The 22301-nt window shown below is 39.4% G+C and overlaps 1 protein-coding gene across 3 annotated transcripts in view; it reads left to right on the top strand.

Annotated features, from left to right (window-relative positions):
- Positions 1-21555, top strand: part of ece2b (endothelin converting enzyme 2b) — a 43820-nt gene extending 22265 nt beyond the window's left edge. Inside the window, exons 5-21 of one of the 3 annotated variants that reach the window (XM_029517901.1) lie at positions 562-686; positions 1078-1224; positions 2957-3022; positions 3146-3334; positions 8054-8196; positions 9012-9126; positions 9839-9949; positions 10083-10181; positions 10258-10335; positions 10497-10600; positions 11164-11274; positions 11701-11768; positions 11953-12143; positions 12253-12348; positions 13825-13992; positions 15049-15170; positions 19483-21555. In XM_029517901.1, the coding sequence (XP_029373761.1) occupies positions 562-686; positions 1078-1224; positions 2957-3022; positions 3146-3334; positions 8054-8196; positions 9012-9126; positions 9839-9949; positions 10083-10181; positions 10258-10335; positions 10497-10600; positions 11164-11274; positions 11701-11768; positions 11953-12143; positions 12253-12348; positions 13825-13992; positions 15049-15054 (1817 nt within the window). In that variant the 3' untranslated portion in view covers positions 15055-15170; positions 19483-21555. Of the gene's footprint in view, positions 1-561; positions 687-1077; positions 1225-2956; positions 3023-3145; positions 3335-8053; positions 8197-9011; positions 9127-9838; positions 9950-10082; positions 10182-10257; positions 10336-10496; positions 10601-11163; positions 11275-11700; positions 11769-11952; positions 12144-12252; positions 12349-13824; positions 14025-15048; positions 15171-18593 lie in introns of those variants that run through there. The other 2 variants (XM_029517900.1, XM_029517899.1) reach the window with 2 other exon arrangements.
- Positions 21556-22301: the final 746 nt, after the last annotated feature.

The following is a 22301-nucleotide window of genomic DNA, read 5'->3' as shown; positions in this document are numbered from 1 at the left end:
CCGGTAGAAACCATATTTTGAGGAAAAAGTGGCGCTGAGGAGGATTGAGAGGTGGATCTGACATGCCCTGTACTCCTGATTATCCTGATTGGGTTGTACAGTCAATCGCACAGTAGCCACGCTGGCTAACCTATCCCCTGCTTTCTGATTTCCTCTAAATGCGACAATCATTTAAAGAATGATCACCATTTTGTATTGAAGACGTTAGAGACCATAAACTGAATAGAAAAACATTTACAGAGCACTTTATCTCCATGTTGGCAGGTGATAAGCCGCTTAGACGCTCTCCGTTCACAGACGATGCTGACTGAATTGAAATACAGAAGTTAACAACCTCAAACTTTCTGTATAATCACTGAATTTCACATAAAAATAAAATATTATTGATTGTTTTGGATGGGTCTTTTTTTTTTTTTTTTATGGACTTTGTCCACCAGCAGATACAACAGTTAACAGAATGAGAAACTCTGCAGCAAAGATGAGGGAAGATACAATCCACACCTCCAGAGACCAGACACCAGGGTAATTGAGGCTTGATAGTGTGTTGATCTTCTTTTTTAGAGAATGGAACATTTAACAGCAGCAGCGAGGCCGAGAGGAAAACCCAGTCCTATTACTTGTCATGTCTCAACACACAGAGGATTGAAGAGCTGGGAGCTCAGCCTCTCATAGACCTCATCACCAAGGTAACCTGCCTTACCTCTTGCCGCTATGGTAATGGCATCACTCAGTTCACATCATTAAACTGCTTCCCATAGTCTGTTTTTGTTGTTTTCTCTCTGTCAGATTTATCCCCCCAGACTTATTACCAAGAAAATTATCCAGTGCACAGAGAGGGTTTTGTAGGGCAAAATTACACATGAAGCATAAAAACTGAGGCTTCATCTGTGCGGCCACATAAGTAATCAAATTGTTAAATAAAATATGACATTTTCTGATGTATGGAGTTGCTTTCGTATCACAAACAAAAAGTGGGTGTCATCAGTGAATGTTGATGCTCTTTTTAGACAAATTTATGTGTATTAAAATTTTTAAGTAGACAGGTCACATCTATTATGCTCTCTGAACCCTTTCTAGATTGGTGGTTGGAACATGACAGGCCCCTGGGAGAAGGACAACTTCATTGATGTCCTGAAGGTGGTTTCTGGTCCATATAGAGCTCAGCCATTTTTCAGCGTTGGAGTCAGCGCCGATCCTAAAAACTCCAACAGCAACGTCATCCAAGTAAGCCTGGGCAAGAGCAGACACTAGAACCAGATCACATCGGGTTAACTAAGTCTGAAGGCAAAGTAAACTGATGGTGACATTTAGTCAACAGTCCAAAACCAGTCAAAATTTTCTTCTTGAGTTTAGTCTTTAGTCTTTATTTGTCCCTAGTAGTTCCTTCTGTTTTTAATCCTTAAACTAGAGAATCAGTTATTTCTAATGAGCCTTGATTTGCCATGTGTGCCATTGACTTCAGTGGATAAAATGATGAACAAAGTGACGATTTGGTTCAATCTTACCCTTCAGTTCTCATCGTCTGTCTTTGATCGTGACATCCAGAGTCAAGTCTCTATATCGGACGCTTCTATTGGCTCCAGAGGGTGATGTCACAACCAATCAGAGGCCTAGCTGTCAGCTGCTTGTATAGCCTCTGGAATTAATCCTATAGTTTTATTTTTCTGATCTCTGGGTGAGGATTTTGATTTTGAACAGGGGTGGTTTTCTTTTAAAAAGAACAACAAGACAATTAAAGTGTTAGTCCTTTTGTCAGTTTCAATTTGTTTCTATAGGATTTGATTCTTATTCAGTAATTTTCAGTTCAAAACTATTAATTCACTGAACAAAAACGACTTTGAATAATTAAGTATTTTTAAAAGCAAGAACTTCTGTGCCATTACTGAAGCCACAGTTTGACTTTGCTAGATTCACTTTTATTGGAGTAACATTTGACCAGAAGGATCTGTACTTTGACTTAAGTACTGGAGCTATGTACTGTGTACTGTCCATCACTGGCTAGAGCATGTACCATGTAATCGCAGCATCCCAGGTTCAAATTCAGCCAGGGATCTATGCTGCAGCTCATTTAATTCCACTTTACACAAGCTGCTGATTAATTTTGACTTGTCTAATAAGCCATTATGGAGTTCATCATAAGCAAATCGTTTCATTCACCTCCATGAAGAATGCAGTGTCAGGAAAGGGGAAGTTACTGACGTATAGATGGCAAGTTAAAGGTGCAGCAAAGTGACAAAATAGCAGCATGTGATGCATGTTTAAAAAATAATGCACTAATCGCAGCCTTTAGGTTGATTGCAACTAACATGTTAATGTTGATAGCTCTAATTATAATGTTAGTATCTGCAATATAAGGAAACATTCAATGTCCGTTTTTTCTTGTTTTCTGACCTACTATCCCCAATTAAATACTTGATTGTCTTTGTTGAGGCCCATGTATGATTAGCTGAGATTGCGCTTACTCTGAATACATGGAGACATTTTTAGAAATGACAACTTCATCAGGATGGCCTGCATTCTTCTGGTCATTATTCAGCACCATCCATCCATGCATCCATCTTCTACCACTTTTCCACCACGTTTCCAACCTGGACAGGTTGACAGACAGATACCAACAACCACTCACACTCCGATCTACGAGCAATTTGTAGAGAAGAGTCTTTGGACAGTGGGAGGAGACCAGAGTACCCAGAGTTAACCCTGCACAGGCGGGGAGAATATGCAAACTACTCACACAGAAAGGCCCCAGGCCAGGAACCAAACCCGCAACCTTCTTATTGTGGGGCGAATCTTAAAATTTAAGATGAAAATAATCAGCTGCCAGAAACATCCAGGGCCTTAAGCTGATAGACACATAGGCTCCAGATGTTTCTGAGGATGACAAACTTACGGTGTGAGATGGTCAGATATAATGACTGTGGTCACTGCTTGAGTCATCTGTTGACTTCCTCTGCAGGTGGACCAATCAGGACTCTTTCTGCCCTCCAGGGACTATTACCTCAACAAAACAGCCAATGAGAAGGTGAAAATTCTCCTTATCAAGTTTACTGTATTTTATTGAACTTATTACATTACAGAGATGACATGTGAAAAGCATCCAACTACAGCAATGTGTAAATGTCTGGTATGTCTTTGCTGGTCCCAGGTCTTGGTGGCATACCTAGACTACATGGTTGAGCTGGGGATGCTGCTTGGTGGAGAGAGAACCTCTACTCAGTTTCAGATGCAGCAGATTCTGGATTTTGAGACAGCACTTGCCAACATCACTGTGCCACAGGACCAGCGCCGCGACGAGGAGAAGATCTACCACAAGGTCACCATAGCCGAACTACAGGTGAGAGTGACAGCACCTGAGATGTTCATCAACTCTCTGGGGGATGAGGGTGCCTGTTTAAGTCACTTAAAAAGTAGCAGGGTTGTTGACACAGCATTATCTTAACTTCACTGAAATTCAGCTGTGACTATGACCCAACCCGAATTATTTCTCTACAGTGTTTAAGTTAAATGAATGAGAAGTTCTAGTTTATTCTGTTTTGCTGGATATACTGACAACTCAACTATCACTGGATCAGTGACAGCTGAGTGGACTGGATGATATCATATACAGTCCAATACAATATTTATCACAATGAGTGGGGCTTGAAGAAAGTGACTGAAATCCTTTTTACTGTTCTTTTTTTAATTGAATATAACTAAACATATGCATTTTTGTTCATGATTTTACCCTTCAAACTTCAGTAGATTGTCTTTAGAAATGAATTTTTTATAATTGCATAATTGTGCAACTGAAAAACGAAAACAATATTGCAATCAGTAGCAAATCTATCATGAAATAAAATAATTAGGGGTGGAGTGGCATCAAAATCTCACATAATATAAATAGAGCTGATATTATTTCTGGTATGGAAAAAAAGACATGAAGAAATAAAATGATATTGGCATTTATTCTGAGGGTCTGTAAATGAACCACCTGCCCCCGCTACCCTGAAGATTGAGGTATATTGTTGAAGTGGACTAAAATTAGTCAAAGCATCTTGACGTTCATGAATATTGGCAGGAACAACATTCTTGAATAAATGTGACATTTCTGATGCTTGTTGAGACAAAATGGCATCACTGCCTTCTCACTAACTTAGTTTTGTTTTTGTTTTCTTTTCTCATGTCCTGAAGAGTAAATTCACTTCATATATTAAATATGTTGTCACACTGCCATCTATTATTAATTATAGAAACCAGTAGGGGGCCCCATTAGGCTGTTTCCAGACATTGGTGCAGTTTCTCGTACATCGTCATCAAAGAAATTAGCTTTATGTTTTTGTTGCCTGCAAATCAACCGCAGATAAGTGGATGAAGATGGATGAATGGATTGATGATTTCATTGCTGTGGGGCAATATAATCAGCTCTCTTTTTAAGGGTCCCCTTCCAGCATGGGGCTCTAGGCAGTTGCCTGGCTTGCTTACCCTGTTGCAATGCTGCAGTATTAAAAAAAAAAACAGTAGAAATAAAGGACAATGCCTTTGATTTGTTTTAGGCTAAAATTTTGAAATAAAATTATAATTAAAAATTAACCAATTAAATAATTACACAAGCTGGAGTGGCTAAACAACGTCTTATCCCTTCTTTTTCCTTGATACAGTGAAAACGAAAATCCTTTCACACATTAGACCTAAAATTTCCTGGAGCATCTGCAATCTCCAAAACCTCGCCATTCTGTTTTCAATTGGCACTCACAGCATCTGCCATTTGTGCCCTGATCTGATATCTGATCTGTAATGCTAACCACAAAGATAATGGGCATGCAAGTGTTGATTGTAATTGTAAAGCAAAAAAATACACCAGTTGCTCTGAATGCTGTTGTCTGCGCCAACCAACTTTTGATTTTACCAATATAAAATGACATTTACAATACCATTATATCCCTATTGAAAATGAGTAATGACTAAATGGCGTAATATAAAACATGATAAATCACTGATATTATATCAAAGAAGTGAAAAATAGTTTCTACTCAGAGCATGTCAACTTTTACACACAGTTTTAACGTGCTGGTTTACAGTGGAGCTTTTATTAGGAGGATTTGATTTAACTTGAAAATCTTTAATGTCCCCAAAGGGCAATTTGGTTTGCAACAGAAGTTAAAATAATCATGAACAATCATGATGAACGGATACAGTATCACTCATAATTAGGGCCTGACCGATATGGATTTTTTTGGGGCAGCTGCCTCAGTGAGAGAAGTAGCTAGTCTATTACGTAATGTGTACTGTTATGTTTATTCTACCGTTACTGGCTAATATGTGTAGCAAGGCTAATAGCAGATAGCTAATTCTAACTTTAGCTTGCATATTACATAGTGCTTACACGTTAACTCAGTGTGACAGAGACCAACACAGCAGGGAACATCGTGAAGTGGGTTGAATTGAAACTTGTTGACTTATTGTTTATTTCACAAACTTGTTTATTTACCGTTGAGGTGGACCACTCTCCTCCAGATCAGTCACTCTGCTGTGCTGTGAGATGGTTAGCGGATAGTGGATGGAGTTTGTCATGAGGTCGTGCGCCCTCTACAGGATAAATAGCCTGATGTCGAGGAATATTTTTAAGGGGGAGAATCTTTTCAAAGTAAAACCAAGTCTTATTCCCTGCATTTTATTTCTGAAAATATCAGAAACAATTTTTGGCTGATTACCGATTATTCTCAAATGGGCTCTCTATCCCTCACATTATAGATGCTCCTGGGGTCGCCATAGCAGCTGTTGCCATGAGCTCCTGCTAGGTGCCAGCATGTCAGAGAGAGACAGGTTAGATAACAGGTGATTCTATAAACAGGCTATAGCTATATAGCCATAAAGCTATAAACAGCTATAGAGCTATAAAGAGCGATAAACAGGATGGACCTCAGTAGAGTGAAAGTGAAATGGAAATAAGGATGCAGTTTAGAATGATCTTCACACAAGGCCCAGTGCGGTTTGTAGCTTTACTCATGTATGTATGTATGTATGTATGTATGTATGTATGTATGTATGTATGTATGTATGTATGTATGTATTTATGTATGTATGTATGTATGTATGTATGTATGTATGTATGTACAAACGCTCTCTCTTACATATACAGTGGGGCAAAAAAGTATTTCGTCAGCCACTGATTGTGCATGTTCTCTGACTTAGAAAGATGAGAGAGGTCTGTAATTTTCATCACAGGTACACTTCAACTATGACACACAAAATGAGAAAAAAAATCCAGGAAATCACATTGTAGGATTTTAAAATTTATTTATAAATTATGGTGGAAAATAAGTATTTGGTCATCCACAAAAAAGCAAGATTTCTGGCTCTCACAGACCTGTGACTTCTTTAAGAAGCTCTTCTGTCCTCCACTTGTTACCTGTATTAATGGCACCTGATTGAACTTGTTATCTGTATAAAGGACACCTGTACACAGTCTCAAACAGTCAGACTCCAAACTCAAACATGGCCAAGACCAAAGAGCTGTCAAAGAACATCAGGAAGAAAATTGTAGACCTGCACCAGGCTGGGAAGAGTGAATCTATAACAGGCAAGCAGGTTGGTGTGAATAAATCAACTGTGGGAGCAATTGTAAGAAAATGGAAAACATACAAGACCATTGATAATCTCCCTCTATCTGGGGCCCCACCAAGATCTTGTCCAGTGGGGTCAAAATGATCATGAGAACAGTGAGAAAACATCCCAGAACTACACAGATGGACCTGATGAATGACCTGCATAGAGCTGGGACCAAAGTCACAAGGCACACTACGCAGAGAGAGACTCAAATCCAGGCATGTCCCCCTGCTTAAGCCAGTACAAGTTTTGGAGAGAGTATATGGGTGATCCAGAAGAGGATTGGGAGAATATCATGTGGTCAGATGAAACCAAAATAGAACTTTTTGGTAAAAATGCAACTCGTCGCGTTTGGAGGAAGAAGAAAGCTGAGTTGCATCCCAACAACACCATACCTACTGTGAAGCATGGGGGTGGAAACATCATGCTTTGGGGCTTTTTTTTCTGCAAAGGGGACAGGACGACTGATCTGTGTTAAGGGAAGAATGAACGGAGCCATGTTCGTGAGATTTTAAGCCAAAACCTCCTTCCATCAGGGTGCGCATTGAAGATGGAACTTGGCTGGGTCCAGCATGACAATGATCCCAAACACACTGCTCAGGCGACGAAGGAGTAGCTCCATAAAAAGCATTTCAAGGTCCTGGAGTGGCCTAGCCAGTCTCCAGACCTCAACCCCATAGAAAATCCGTGAAGGGAGTTGAAAGTCCGTGTTGGCCAGCGACAGCCCCAAAACATCACTGCTCTAGAGGAGATCTGCATGGAGGAATGGGCCAAAATACCAGCTACAGTGTGTGCAAGCCTGGTGAAGACTTACAGGAAACGTTTGACATCTGTCATTGCTAACAAAGGTTATGTTACAAAGTAACATACATACAATAACAAAGAGTTGGACTTTTGTTATTGACCAAATACTTATTTTCCACCATAATTTACAAATAAATTCTTTAAAAATCCTACAATGTGATTTCCTGGATTTTTTTTTCCCCTCATTTTGTCTCTCATAGTTGAAGTGTACTTAGATGAAAATAACAGACCTCAAAAATAGATATAGCCTCTGTGATGTCATCCACATGTTTATGAAGAGGGGTTTTGAAGTTAAAAAGTTAGATGCTTCACCGTTGCCATCTTGACAATTCCTTACTCTGCCAGTATTGGTGAGGAAGTTGGCATGGGTGGAGCTAATAGCTTTAGTGCATGATTCATAACTGTGGCTCCTTGTCTGAGCACAGACAGTGATCGAGAGGCAGACTGAGGACAGACAGAGAGACTGACTGACAGACGGAGGACAGAGAGAGACCGAGAGACATTATGAGGACAGAGATACAGACTGAGATCAAGAGACCAACAGAGGACAGACAGAGAGACAGAGCTGGGGACATACTGGGGACAGAGGGAGAGACTTAAAGATGGGCTTGTCCTCTGGACTTAAGTATTTTTTGTAGCTAATGTCAGTTGTTTACTATTCCAGCTTCTAGCTCCAGCTGTGGACTGGTTGGACTATCTGTCTTCCTCTCTGTCTCCCCTTGATTTGAATGACACTGAACCGGTCGTCCTATATGCCAGAGAGTACCTGCAGCAAGTGTCCGACCTCATCAATAAGACTGACCGCAGGTGTGTAGGTTTGTCTTGTCCTATACATTCTGAGAAATTCTTATAATTGTTTACATCAGAACCAGGTCTCACCCAGATCCAAAGTCCCTGAAAACACGAGGAAAAGTCTGGACTTAGAAAATCATGTGAGCTAACGAAAATAAAACTTCTGGATTTATTCAAATGATAAAATTCAGTAGAAACTGTTAATTAACAATGCAATCACACCCACAACACATCCCCAAGACCATTAGCCTGGGATCTCGTTTCATCTACTGGAATACTGGATTCTCCATCCGCTGTTCTTGTCAAGCCTCCGTACCAAATGTCAACACCTTAAAATATTTTTTAAAACCAGTAGAATCTGTATTTGTAGGACAAGGTGGGGCTGGGGAGGAGTGAGGGACAGATCTGGTCCACTCTGTACTGTCTGTCACTCACACCCTGGCCACACCCCCTCTTTTTATGCCTAAGCAACACCTGGGCATTGTGCAGCCCGCTGGGCAGATCTGACCTGTGTGATGGTTCACTTCGGCCCACAAGGTTGCAGACAAACCACACCATTTTATTTATGAGGCTAAGGGATGAATGAAAAGCTCTTAAACGGCTTTTAATTTGAGTTGCAAGTGGCCCGAGTATGCTTCTTCCCACCCAACCGTGGCCTAAGATGTCAGACATGGGGAGAAAGGATTTCAGGCCCTGTTGCCCCCTAGCTGTGAGAACAGTAGAGTCTGACCTCCAGGAACTGGGACGGAACAACAACAGTGGGATGGATTGTGATGAGTTATGGTTCTGCTTTGCTGAGCCACTAAAGGTATTTCTTTCTGTCTGTTCAGTCTGTTGAATAACTACATGATGTGGACGTTGGTTCAGAAGAATGTAGCCAGTTTGGACCAACGCTTCGAGAACGCCCAGGACAGACTGATAGAAAGTCTCTATGGAACCAAGAAGGTACTTTTCCTCCAGATACTTCTGCTACTGTAACTTCTACTATTGCTGCTGCTGCTGCTATGGCTTCACACTTATTTGTCTCACTAAAGCAGGTATAAGTTCTTCTTATGATCAATGGTAATCCTCCATCCTTCGTAAGGTTCACAGAATTTTGCGGCTGTTGTTGGGACTGTAAACTGAATATTAACTTGTTTAATGTGTGTTTAACTTCCCACTACCACTTGGGAGTAACTGGTTTTAAATGGTGCCAAGCAGTTGTAATTAGTTATTTTGTGCTCAGGTGGTTCAAACTTTCAAGTTACAGGTTACTGCCACTCTGCAGCTGCATTTACTTGACTGGTTCCACTTAGCTATATAAAGCTCTGACTTCCAAAGGGCAGTGTCAGGTTCTACCTGCAAATCACTTGTTGGCGTTGCCTACTGGCTGTTGCAGGTTTTTGGACCTCAGAAAGCTACCACCTGTCCTGGTGTTAATGGGTGTAGCCAGTAAATGAAACCTCCAGCAACATCTTGTTAATGGGTGAAACTGGTTTAAGTTGGTTTTAACTGGATGAACCACAGGAACTGGCACTATTGGGGTGCTGGTCTGACATTGGTGTGCCATGGGTGACACATGGAGCTCCACCTCTTTCTGGCTGGTTGTTATTGTTTGACTAGTTTTAACTGGTTCAGACTGGTTTTAGCTGGTTGTAACTTCTTGTGCTTTTTGTAGTCCTGCACACCCCGCTGGCAAACCTGCATCGGAAACACAGACGACACCCTGGGCTTCGCTTTGGGAGCACTCTTTGTTAAGGCAACATTTGACAAACACAGCAAGGAGATTGTGAGTCGCTGGTCACCCTGGCTGAATAAATGATCCTTATCTGGTTGCTACTGCATGAACAGGTGGTTCAGGGCCTGGTACAGGTGTCCTTTAGTTCATCTTTGTCAACTTATCTATATCTGTCTTCTCTCAGGCTGAGGAGATGATCAACGAGATCCGCTCAGCATTTAAAGAAGCTCTGGAGCGACTCAGCTGGATGGATTACGAGACCAGACAGGCTGCAAAAGAGAAGGTAAAAACAGGGGTGGATGGAGAACATGTACCGATGAAGATGATTGGTTTAACTGCTTTTTTCTGCCACCTGTTAGGCAGATGCCATCTATGATATGATTGGATTCCCAGAATTCATCCTTGATGCCAAAGAGCTAGACGATGTTTATGACGGGGTGAGTGACAGCTGCCCATAGTCACTCATTCACTTTAAAGTTTTTAGGGCCAGGATTATAATGTTTAGATTTGGATTCAGTTTAGCGGACAGTGCTCCACTGTTCCCCTCCTGTTACATAACATCATAGCCATGTTTTATAACATCGCTGTTGTGTTGCAGTATGACGTTTCAGATGACAGCTTCTTTCAGAACATGTTGAACTTCTACAACTTCTCAGCCCGTGTGATGGCAGACCAGCTGAGGAAGACTCCCAACAAAGACCAGTAATTCCTTTTTTCATTGTTGTGTAATAGTAAGTTGCAAAGAGGCAGACAGAGAGAGAGGGAGATTTGAATGACCTGCAGCACAGGTCCTAGGCTGGAATCAAACCCTGAATGCTGCAATAACATATCAGGCACGCTAAGCATTCAACCACCTGCCAAAGACAAGTAAAGTTGTATTCACAAAGCTCATGTGGTCTCTGGGGTCACTGAAATGGTTCACAGTCATTTAAAAAGATTGAGCGTCTGAAGGACAGAGTTAAGAACATATTTTGATAATGGCAGAGAAAATAATGATCAGGCGTCTCCAAATTTAAGCAACCCAGTAACATTAAAGTTTAGTGTTTATACTGATATGCCTGTCAGTCTTTATCATGAGAGAAGCCTGAAAACAGCAGGAACCTCAAGATCTGGACATCACAGCACATCTTATTAATCTCTGCAAGTGTCTCTCTCCAAGGGAGGAAACTAATTTTTGCATGGGTAAATATAACCCTTGCACCGTTTGATATTGGGGTAGGAGCACAAATGAACTCCACCTTTCCCTGTTTACTCTCCTCCTCCAGGTGGAGTATGACTCCTCCCACAGTTAATGCCTACTACATGCCCACTAAGAATGGTATCGTCTTCCCTGCTGGGATCCTACAAGCTCCTTTCTACGCCCACGACCACCCCAAGTCTGTTCACCTCAATGCCTACCTGCATGTCTCTGTCTCACTCTCTATGTGTGTCTGTTTGTCTCACTCTCTCTGTCTGTCTCTCTGCCTCTTGTTCTGTCTATCTCTTATCTCTTTTCCTTTCTGTCTGTCTCTGTGTCCGTCCTTATGTCTGTGTCTTTGTCAATAACTTGTGACATATTATGTAACTTTTAATGACTTATTCTATATGATGTCCTCATTTACAATCATAAAACAAACATACAGATAGACTTGAGCTTCATCCTGCTCTCCAGAAGAAAAACCCTTTGGATTTTGATGACACAAGCCTCTAGGGAGTACAACCAGGACTTCTCGGACTGTTTTTCCTGGTTTCTGGACTTTTTATGTTTTTGTAGAAATGTCTTTAATGTACTTTAATACATTTTTATGTACATTTGTTTTCAGGGCATTGAACTTTGGTGGAATTGGGGTCGTGATGGGTCACGAGCTCACTCATGCCTTTGATGATCAGGGTGAGTTTAGACCACTGGTCCTGACTACTACCTTGGCTCATGTGTCCCTCTTCATTATGGGGACTACCTCATGCAAACTATTCCTTCATTTGCATTTGTTGTAACCCTACAATCAGTGTTTGATCAGCCTACTTCTTCATCATCCTTCTTGACATTAAAATGTTGCCCTTCCCTCTGACATCAGGTCGAGAGTATGATAAAGAGGGTAACTTGAGGCCATGGTGGCAGAACTCATCCGTGGAGGGGTTTCGTCAAAGAACAGAATGCATGATAGGTCAATACAGCCACTACACCATCAACGGAGAGCATATCAATGGAAAACAGACACTTGGAGAAAACATTGCTGACAATGGAGGACTGAAGGCTGCATACCATGTTAGTCCCACTATTTCATATCAAAACAATTTGGAAGTGGTTCAGTCTGCGGTAATGCAACATTTCATGTTTCATGAGGACACATAACAATGATGGTTCTCTTCTTCAGGCCTATCAAACATGGGTGAAAAGAAATGGAGAGGAAAAGAGACTTCCTGCTGTCAACCTGACCAATGATCAGCTCTTCTTCCTGGGATTCGCTCAGGTAAACAAAAGGAGTTACCCTCACTAATATTTGGCAGACTGCAAGGATGAGTACTGGGAGAATTATGTTCCCATCAGCTCAGAGGTACACCCATGTTATATGCTGATGACAAACGTATTTATGTTCTTGTTGCCATCAATCCCAGCAACACAACAAATGACATAGTGCACAACCTCATCTTATTACATATGTGACCCAGTAAAGGGGGCAGTAGCTAATAAACCAAATGAAAAAAGTCCTTATTTTAGAGATAGAAATGCTGGAAACCACAATAGCCAAAGAAAAGTTGAACGCAGAAAGTTCCACACAAGTTTTTGTATATCTAGAGCTGACTTGAAGTTCCTATCTTTATCTGATCAGTAGTTGTGCTCATTCTACAGTGCGAGTTCTACAGTTGAAAAAAGGCTTAACAGATTAGGCTCTGCAGTCCAATCACAGATGGTGTAGAAGGTCACATTACTTATAATTGTTGATGAATGTCCCAGTTTCCTGCTTAACCGAAGCAAGCCTCACAGCGTCAGTTGTCTGCCCTCCTGCGTGAGTTCAGTATTGCCTCACCAATGTGGACTTATTAACATATGTAAACCATCTTGTCTGGACTTAATTGTGTATTTGTGCGTCCATGACCAAGTAAGTTTCAGTTACATTCCTGTTGCATTGTTTGGTTTACGAAAGTGTGGCACAATGTTGTCCAAATAGTAATCAACATGACAAGTGCATCCTTTATCTTCACTATTCTTTTTTAATGCTGTAGAAACGATTGTTATTGTTGTGTGTACGTTCTTCTACTTCCTTGGTAGTTTCCTCCATTGTTTGATGCAATGTAATGCATCAACAGCTAACTGAAGTCCATTTGAATGTGACATTAGATGTGCTGTTTAGCCATGTAATTGAGCCATGGATGGCAGCTGCTGATTTAATGCATAGAAAATCACAGTTCAAAGCTTTTTGAGCTCTGGATTTGTATAACATGCTTTTAGCTGTGGAACTTGTGATCTTTTGGCCCTACATGTGTTTTTGTTTTAATCATTTGCAACATTTTATGCTTTCATTTGAGAGCTGAGAGAAAATAAATGAGGGAAGAGAGAGCTGTGATGGTATAGACAAAGGCCCTCAGTTGGACTCAAACCTTGGACATTGTTTTTGGCGGTTGATATCTTTAAGCCCAAGAGAGCACAATAAGACCTCCTGTAACAAATGTCATGTCATTTGAATTGATATTTGGTATCATGTGGGCCCAGCCATTGAAAATGATGTGTAAATTCAAGGTTATTTCATACATTCATTCATCTTGAACCACTTATCCGTTTCTGGGTCATACTGGGCGAGGACGGGGTCACCCTGGACAGGTTGCCAGTCCATCTAAAGGTTATTTCTCATCGCCTAATAAAAATCTATTTCTAATAAAGCAGAAAGTGTACAGCGACAGTGAAATCAACATATGTGACTTTGTCTTTCCTTGTCTTGTGTTTTTAGGTGTGGTGTTCAGTTCGAACACCAGAGAGCGCTCATGAGGGTCTGGTGACAGACCCCCACAGTCCCCCCAAATACAGGGTCATCGGCACACTCGCTAACTCTCCAGACTTCAGCCGCCACTTCAATTGTCCTGCAGGGACACCCATGAACTCTGGGAACCGCTGTGAGGTCTGGTAACAGACTGAAGAGGACTCAGTCAGGGGGAGGGAGAGGGCGGGGCATGGCAGGGCGGGCAGGGGAGGGGGCACAGTCTGTAAATTAACAGGTCGGTCACTTCATTGGGAAACGTATCTGTCTTGATTAAAAGACTCATTATAAGAGTCTTAATTATCAGAGCGTAATCAGGTGCGATCTTCACTTTCGTACAGTTATATAATATATGGAGACAGTCAGACTGACTTCATGTCTGGACACTAAAAGGCCTCAGTGGACTTCACAGAAACACAATGGACTGATGATGATAATGATGAAGCCACATGAGATGATGTTGCTGATTCTGCTTTATCACTGTTATTATTATTATCAATAGGCTTTGGTTTGTGTGTTTCTGCGCACGTGTGTGTGTGGGGGGGGGGGGGGCGTGTGTGTTTTCTGTTGTATGAAATATCGCTGTAAAACTCTGACATCACTGTGATGACCTCATTTAAAGTTAAAATGTTCCATCATTATTCATGGCTGTCTAATCAGTGGAAGCATTTGTCTGATTGTCTGAAAGGTTTTTTGAAAAAAAAATTAATTAATTAGTATTTTTCACTCAACAGTTGATCCAGGATAGAGTAGACATGCTTAACTGTCTACTCTATCCTGAATGACCAAGTCACAGTCCTGGATCATCAGACTTTGGAAAAATCTGTTTCATGTCGTTTTAAGGGGTTGGGGGGTAGGTGGATCAAAGTTAGAAAAATATATTTAGACAAAGACAGGTCTGTTCCAGTAAAGTCCACAGAGACCTGGACCTCCAGGTTCTGATCCAGAACAAAATGCACATCCCATTTACATTTGTAACATTGCTAGTCAGTGAAAATCCAGCCTTCTCTAGCCATGTGCCTTTCTTCATGTGTTTAGATTTCTCATTATTGTTAATTAAGATTTGCTTTCGACACCTTTAATGATGAATGTCACACAGGGATTTCAGATGTCAAGGATCAATTGTAGAAAGTCGAGTATTGTCATGGTGCTGCTATGTGTCGAGTTGTGACTGGAACTGTACTTTTCTCTGCTCAGTGTTAAACAGGTAAAATCACAGAGGTTTCATTCTGCTGTGCTGGAGCTGATTGGTCTTTCAATATAGAGGGAAACCACTCAGGAAGATTCTTCATTTCCTCATAAAAAAAATCACTGAGTCAGTAAGTACTTTTAAGATTCCTGGGTCTAGATGTGACATTGTCTTTGTCTGGTGGACTAGCCACCATTACACTTTGAAAAAAATATATATATAAACATTAATATTCAATTATTCCGTCCTTAATCCGCAAAATGTCTTTAGTTGGTTGGTTTATGTTGCTGCAAATAGTATTTTAATAGATTTTTAATGAGTATTCAGATTTTTAACATATAATCCAAATTAATTAATATATGAATGGATGAGGATGACTTTAGTATTTTAATGGGTTTTATTTATGGATAAAAGGCTTTTAAAGAGCAAGAAACATCTTTAAATGTACAAAAGTTTCATTTGGTGCTAAATTTGTAGCTAACATTTTGAGTTACTGCTGTGTGATGGATTACTGTACATTTTAACAATTTTTCACTTTAAAATTGTTCATTCAAAAATATATTTTCAAGCTCACACAACCTATATTTTAATGGAAGATTTTGCTCTTGAAAAGTAAAATCTATTAAAATAATATTTTTCCCCATAAATTCCCATCTAATCTGATGGAGGTCTTTGTGAAATGGTCACTCAGGGGATGAAAAGGTAAACTGGTGAATGAATAAAACATGCTCTTGTAGTTTTAGTATTATATATTTCAACCCATTCTGCATGTTAACTCACTGTAACCACTTACCACCATTCCAGTGTTGCCATGGTAACCACCTGTTTTTGTCTCTGATGTTTGTGCCCACAACAGTGATTATGAAGAAATGCCTTAAAGAAAAGATTTTATTGCAGAAATTATTTAGAAAAAGTTGGCCTAAAAATTTAAGACAAATGTCTATGGAGGGGGAAAAAATGTTGAATTATCAGCGTTTGTTGGGCTATGATGGAACCCATGGTCACCTGATAACAAAGTCCCATGAAGGCTCATTTGTTTTAGCTTCCAGGAGCTTATGGTTCATTAAAAAGCATTCATCCCCTTGGATTTTCCCCTTTTTGTTGCGTTTATAAAACAAATCATGTCAATACAATTTGGCTTTTTTGACAAAAAATTGCAAAAAACCTTCTTTCATGTCAAAGGGAAAAACACCATTGTAAATTAATTAAAAATATATAGTGTAAAACAAGTGTTTGCGTAAATATTCACCCCCTTTAAAGGAACTGACCTAATTCAACTGAAGTCCAGCTAGATGATTCCAGCAGTGTCACAATGAGTGAAATGGAGAACACCTGCATGCAGTTGATGCGTGTTAAGTAGAATAAAAACACCTGTATCTGGGAGGTCCAGACTCGGGTTCATCAGTATTCCTGCTACAATTGCAACATAAGAACAAAGAATTCTCCAAACAACTCAGGAATAGGAATGCAGAAATGTATCACCAAATCCTGGAGGTGATTTAAGAGTATTTAACAACCTCTGGCATACAGCAAAAGCTACACAGAATGGTTCAAAGTCAACAAAACAAAGTCATAGCCCAATTTTTAATCCAACTGAAAAATGTGTTGCTGGATTTAAAGAGCTGTTCACGCCCAATCCCCGAGCAACCTGGCCGAGCTGTTTAGCAAGGAAAAATGTTGAAAATTACAGTGTCTAGATGTGGCAGTCTGACTAGGACATATCCACAAAGACTCAGTGTTGTGATTGCAGCCAAAGGTGCATCGAATTAATACTGAGCTGAAGGGGATGAATACTTATGAAACCATTTACTTTACCATATATAATTAATATTAATTGACATTATGTTTGACTTTTTTTTTTTTTTTTAATAGCAGGGGGGGTTTGTGAATACTTTTTATACACATTGTAAAACAAGGTGTGGGTGCCAAGATTTAAGTGGGACATTTGGGAAGTAAATTGAACATGGGGTTTTCAATTTAGAGACAAGTGAGGGGCAGTCAAGTATTAAAGCAAAGATGAGGTCTCAGGTATGTTTTCAGTTTCATTATGATTAAAAAGTATAATTTATCTTTAAGTTTAGCCTAAAATTTAAAGATTTTTGCAATTTAGTTTTATCTTTCACCAAATCAAAACAATATATAACAGAAACTCTGGCCATAAGACTTCATGCCCCTTGGCAATAAATTGCTGGACTATTAATAAAAACGCAAAATAGAAAAACAATATGATATGTATACTAAACCTGGGTGAGTATTTATTGTTTAATACATAAAAAATGTGATAAGTCAACATTAGTTTTAAGACTTGTTACCTCAGATTTCATTACCCACAAACCTTTAATATTAAGGTTACCTGAGTCTGAAAGTAAGCGTGACGTTAAGCCCCCTGAATTTCATCAATCAAAACTCAAACTGAATATCTAGATATTACGGGTGGTATTGTGACAACACTGCAAAGTGAATCTATGTCTGTGTGTTAGCTTTGACTGCTGCTGACATCATCATCCAGTTCCATGCACCTTCTTTGAGTTGTTTGTTGAAGAGGAAGGAGTTGCTTCCTGCCAAAGATGTCTCTGTATTTTTTATGTGTGTTGTCGTCTCTGTGGCCTTATGAGAATCAAACTGTCGTTTGAGGACATTTTGGCCAGGCTTCCTTGTGCAAAGGCTCAGACTTCAGATTCAGGTTTCTGTGAGGAAGGTTAAGGGTTGGGGTAATGGTCTTGATAATGCATTATATTAGCATGGGTCTTACATGTATGGAAACATAAATTCTGTGAGTCTTGGGTCAGAGCTGTGTAATGATGTATGTGTATAATTACAGTAATAACAGTAGAGCTGATCTAGAATAAACTGGGCTTATACTAAACTGTCTACATCCTGAATGTGGGCATCATTTCTCTGCTTGTACAATCAGTGAACTGCCCAGCAGACAGCTGGTATCTGATGTCTGTTATTGGATGTTTTATTAGATTTTTTTAAAAATTATTATTATTATTGGCAAGGCAGCATGGTGGAATAGCGATTAGTGCTTTTATTGGTGACTCCAAATTGCCCATACGGATGGGCTTGACTGTCAGTGTCAGTGTTGGTCTGTGTATGTTGGCCCTGCAATGGACTGGCGACCTGTCTGACCATAATTGCCCAGTGTGAGCTGGGATTGGCTTCATCATCCCTGTGCCCCGGAAAGGGATAAGTGGTAGATGAATGAATGTTGTCAGATAAGAGAAACAAATGTGATGGTTTTTGTCTTAGGCCACTTTCTTTACAGAAACTATACACACATCTTGTAGCTTAACTTCAAAATAAAGGTCTGGATAGTCCATTATAGTTAAGACGTTTATTTTTATCTGACCTCAGGATTTTCCTTACAAAATGTACTTAAAGTCAAAGTATAACGCATTTTATGTAGAATTAAGTTTTGATCTAGACTATAAAAAATATTACCCATTATTACTTGTTTAAAATTCAGAGTGGACGCAAAGCATTAGTCTTGATAATTAATTGGCCTTTCTTTTAAAATATTCTTTCTTCATTTGTCACTTTGTCATTTCAGGACTTGGATCTTCCTGTTAGTGAAGTGACTCCACACTCAGAAATAATATAACAGTATGACCGTATGCAGTCACAGTCCAATATGAACCTTGGCCCATTCAGATTCATTCTGTTGTTGAAATGTATTCATTTTTATTTTGTCAAACACACAGATATATTTGCTGAAGTGTTCTTTACCTTTGCATGATCTGACTAATGTCTTCCTGTGTCAGGTGTCAGGTGACATGTCTTGCAATCTACTTTATACAGGTGTGGTCATACTGTCAGGTTTGTATGGACAACACCTGAAGTTAAAAATTCCTGAACAAGCACATCTGTCGATTTGAGAAAGTAAATGTAATTACAAAATCAGAACTTCTATCTTTCATAAAGTAACCGCCTCAGTGAGACAGAGCAAGACAGAGCAACTAGATCAACAAGAGAAACATATAATTCTCCTTTCAACACAGTACCACTGTAGCAGAATGCTACACGCAGTGACTAAACTTTATCGTAGACTGGACTATCATAATATCACACCACAAACAATAATGATAACAATAATAATAATAATAATAATAATAATAATAATAATAATAGAAACAGTAAAAATCAAACCACTTCAGCCTAGCAATTTACATTCACCAATCACAAGAATGAACAGCTATACTTGGGCCAACATAGGAGAATAAATGACTATAAAAAAATTGCAACGAAAAAAACTTTCCTGGAGCAACCAGGCTGCAGAGACTGGACTACAACAATCTGATCCGAAATGCAGGAGAAATCTCTCTGCTGAGTTAAGCTTGAATCCACAGAATAACAGCACAATATTGCAAACAGTGTGATGTCAGTTTTTCTCCATACAATGCCATAGCCTTCTTGACACCTCTGCCTTGGTTCTCGAAAAGGTGGCCTGACTGGTGGGCAGAGCAGTCTTCTATGGAGCCACTGATTGGTGTGCTGCTCATCAATTCTCTACAGCTGTGGGCTTTGCATCTCACCGGCAGACTCAGGAAATGGAGGAGGGGAGAGAGAGTACAATTAGCTCAGACCAAATGCTTATACAAGTAAAACTTTGTTTTTTTTTGGGGGGGGGGGACTTTTTTTTTTTGGACTTATGTTAAAGCAATATCTTCAGTCAACCACTAGTTAAAGATAAGATACTGTAGGAATGAAATGTGCACTGTGTTTTATAAACTGATGCTAAATCTTTGTCTGCAAAATTGAATGCAGCCATCAGATAATTTTGATCCAATGAAAATAAATTATTTTCCTCAATTGGTCATTGTCTATTGCGGCTATTCAGTCTGATCAAATACTTTAATTATGACACCAGTAAATATAAATACAGGACTGTGTGAATGTATAACAGAAACTGAGGATGAGACAGAATAAATAGTCAGAATAAATAGTCAGTTTTTATCAACTTTTTTTTACCAAAAACATGTATTGCATCGCAGCCCCCCAACACACACATACTTAATAAATGGGTCTTGTCTTGATGGTAGCCAACACTTGGCATAATGTGAGAAGGTGTGGGGAGTTTTACACGAAACAATGTCTGTTGGCAGAGTGTTCCATTGAGTCAGGGCAATACAAGAGAATGATGACTTGCCAAATGCAGTTTTGCGTTGGGGTACACTAGACTCACCTCTTGTGACAGATTTTGTTGTTTGATGACTTATCAGAACAGAGTGTAACAAATTATTTCAAGCATATATTTGAGTGTTTTATCATATTCTCAAAGTTGAAAATGTCATATTTTTTGAGTATCTGACAGTGATGATAGCGGTGTGGCTTTTTATCATAGATTTTTAGGGCACTTTTGTATAAGTCATGTGGTTTTAAGATTTTTTTTTTTTTTTTTTTCTGCCAGATACTGAGCTGAGACCAGCTTGTGATACAGTATAAAAATGTGGTACAATCATAGCTTTCAGATACGCACTGGAGGCCTCAACTGTGAGTGAATTTCTTGTGTGTCTATAGTTAGCCAAGCTAAATTTCAGAGCATTACTCAATTTTTTAACATGGTATTTAAAGCTCAGGGTTGGGTCAAGGGTGACCCAAGTACCCATTGTTTGCCAATTTACTGAGATGACTGGGTAATCTTTTAGTTTGTTCCTATTTATGAAGAACATAGTTATAGTCTTGTCTACATTTAGGGTGAGACAAGAGTTGTCTAACCAAACAGCAACCTTTCACATTGCCTTTGCTAATTTATTAACATCTGGAGCACTCCTACCATGAGTACATATAACTGTGTCATCTGCATACATTATTATGCCAACATCATTATACATAAAGGGCAGGTTATTTATATATATACTGAAGAGTAGTGGCCCCAAGTGTACATGCTTTACGTTGAGAGTGTGTATTATTTACACGCATACACTGGTGATGGTCACTGAGATAGTTTTGGGTGTGTGATGAGAGATTGTAATTACCAAGTTTTTGTAGCAGGCAAGGCCTTGCGTAAGTCTAAAAAGGCCGCACCAACCACTCCTAGGTTGATTGTCCTCAAGGAGGTAGCAGCAGGCCGTCTCAGTGGAAGGTTTTTTCTTGAATCCAAACTGCAAAGGATGTAAAGGTGTGCTGGATCAAGATGGGAAATAAGTTGCTCGGTCACTGCACCTTGCCACCTTGCGTTCTTTTTTTACTATTCCCTTTCGCATCCCTGATAATATCCAAAAAGAATGTTGCCCTACCCTTTCCAAGTGGCTGTGTCACTTGTCACACTCTGTTTCTTAAACTTTGAGAAATCAAATGATCAGTATTTAATTTTGTCTATAAAAACTTTTTCAGAGCAGCATCTCTCTTTCTGATTATGTCCCATAGGTTGCTATCAAACGAAGGCAGGGTGTGTTTGGTGTTTATTTTCTTAGATCTCGTTTTATGTATATCTCAACACAATATTTTTTAAAAGCTATCATTAAATCATTGCTTGCTTGTTCACTGGCTTTATTAAAAGAGATGTAAGTCCTCCTTGTTTCCTTTAATTCTTTTTCAATGAGTGCCCAATAAGATATATTGGGATAATTTTTCATTGTATGTAGATTCCTATATAACGTGAATTGATCAGCTTTCTAGCATCCAGTGTAAGATTGTGATCTGATCGACCATTGATAAGGTTATAGGTTTTGGTGATCCTGTCTGGTTTATTTGTGAAGATGAGATCTAGTAGTGTTTGAGAAGATTTTGTTATTCTTGTAGGTTTACTTATCATTTGAGTCATCTGAAACATTTTGATAATGTCATTGAGCTTTTTCCTATGTGATTTTTCAAACCAGTTTAAATTAAAATCTCCCTTGAAAATTACTTCACTACCTGCATAGCGTTTGAGGACATCGGCTATACCATCAAAAAATAATTTGCAGCAGAAGGAGGTAGATAAAATGCAAAAACAGCAAAAGACATTTGAGGTGATAGTTATTTTTACCTCAACATCAGGGGTTGGGAACCTATGGCTCGTAGATTAGATAAAAAAATATTGATCCCCATTGGTGGGAAATTTTTCTTAGCTGATTTCTTAACAAAATCAGTAATTAATAATTCTGCTCTACTCTTTTTATTGAATAATGCAGTAGGCTACACGGGTCATTGTGAGGTCAAGTAAACTTCCCTCCTTCTAATCAAATAGTCAGCTGGCTAATTTATGCAGAACAAAACCTTTTGACGAAGAAGATGGCAAAAAGGAAAAAAGATGAGGAGTACCGTACATTTCAGCACG

Source organism: Echeneis naucrates, chromosome 13 (assembly GCF_900963305.1).
Source record: "Echeneis naucrates chromosome 13, fEcheNa1.1, whole genome shotgun sequence".
NCBI lineage: Eukaryota > Metazoa > Chordata > Actinopteri > Carangiformes > Echeneidae > Echeneis > Echeneis naucrates.
This window is presented reverse-complemented; position numbering and strand designations above follow the sequence as displayed.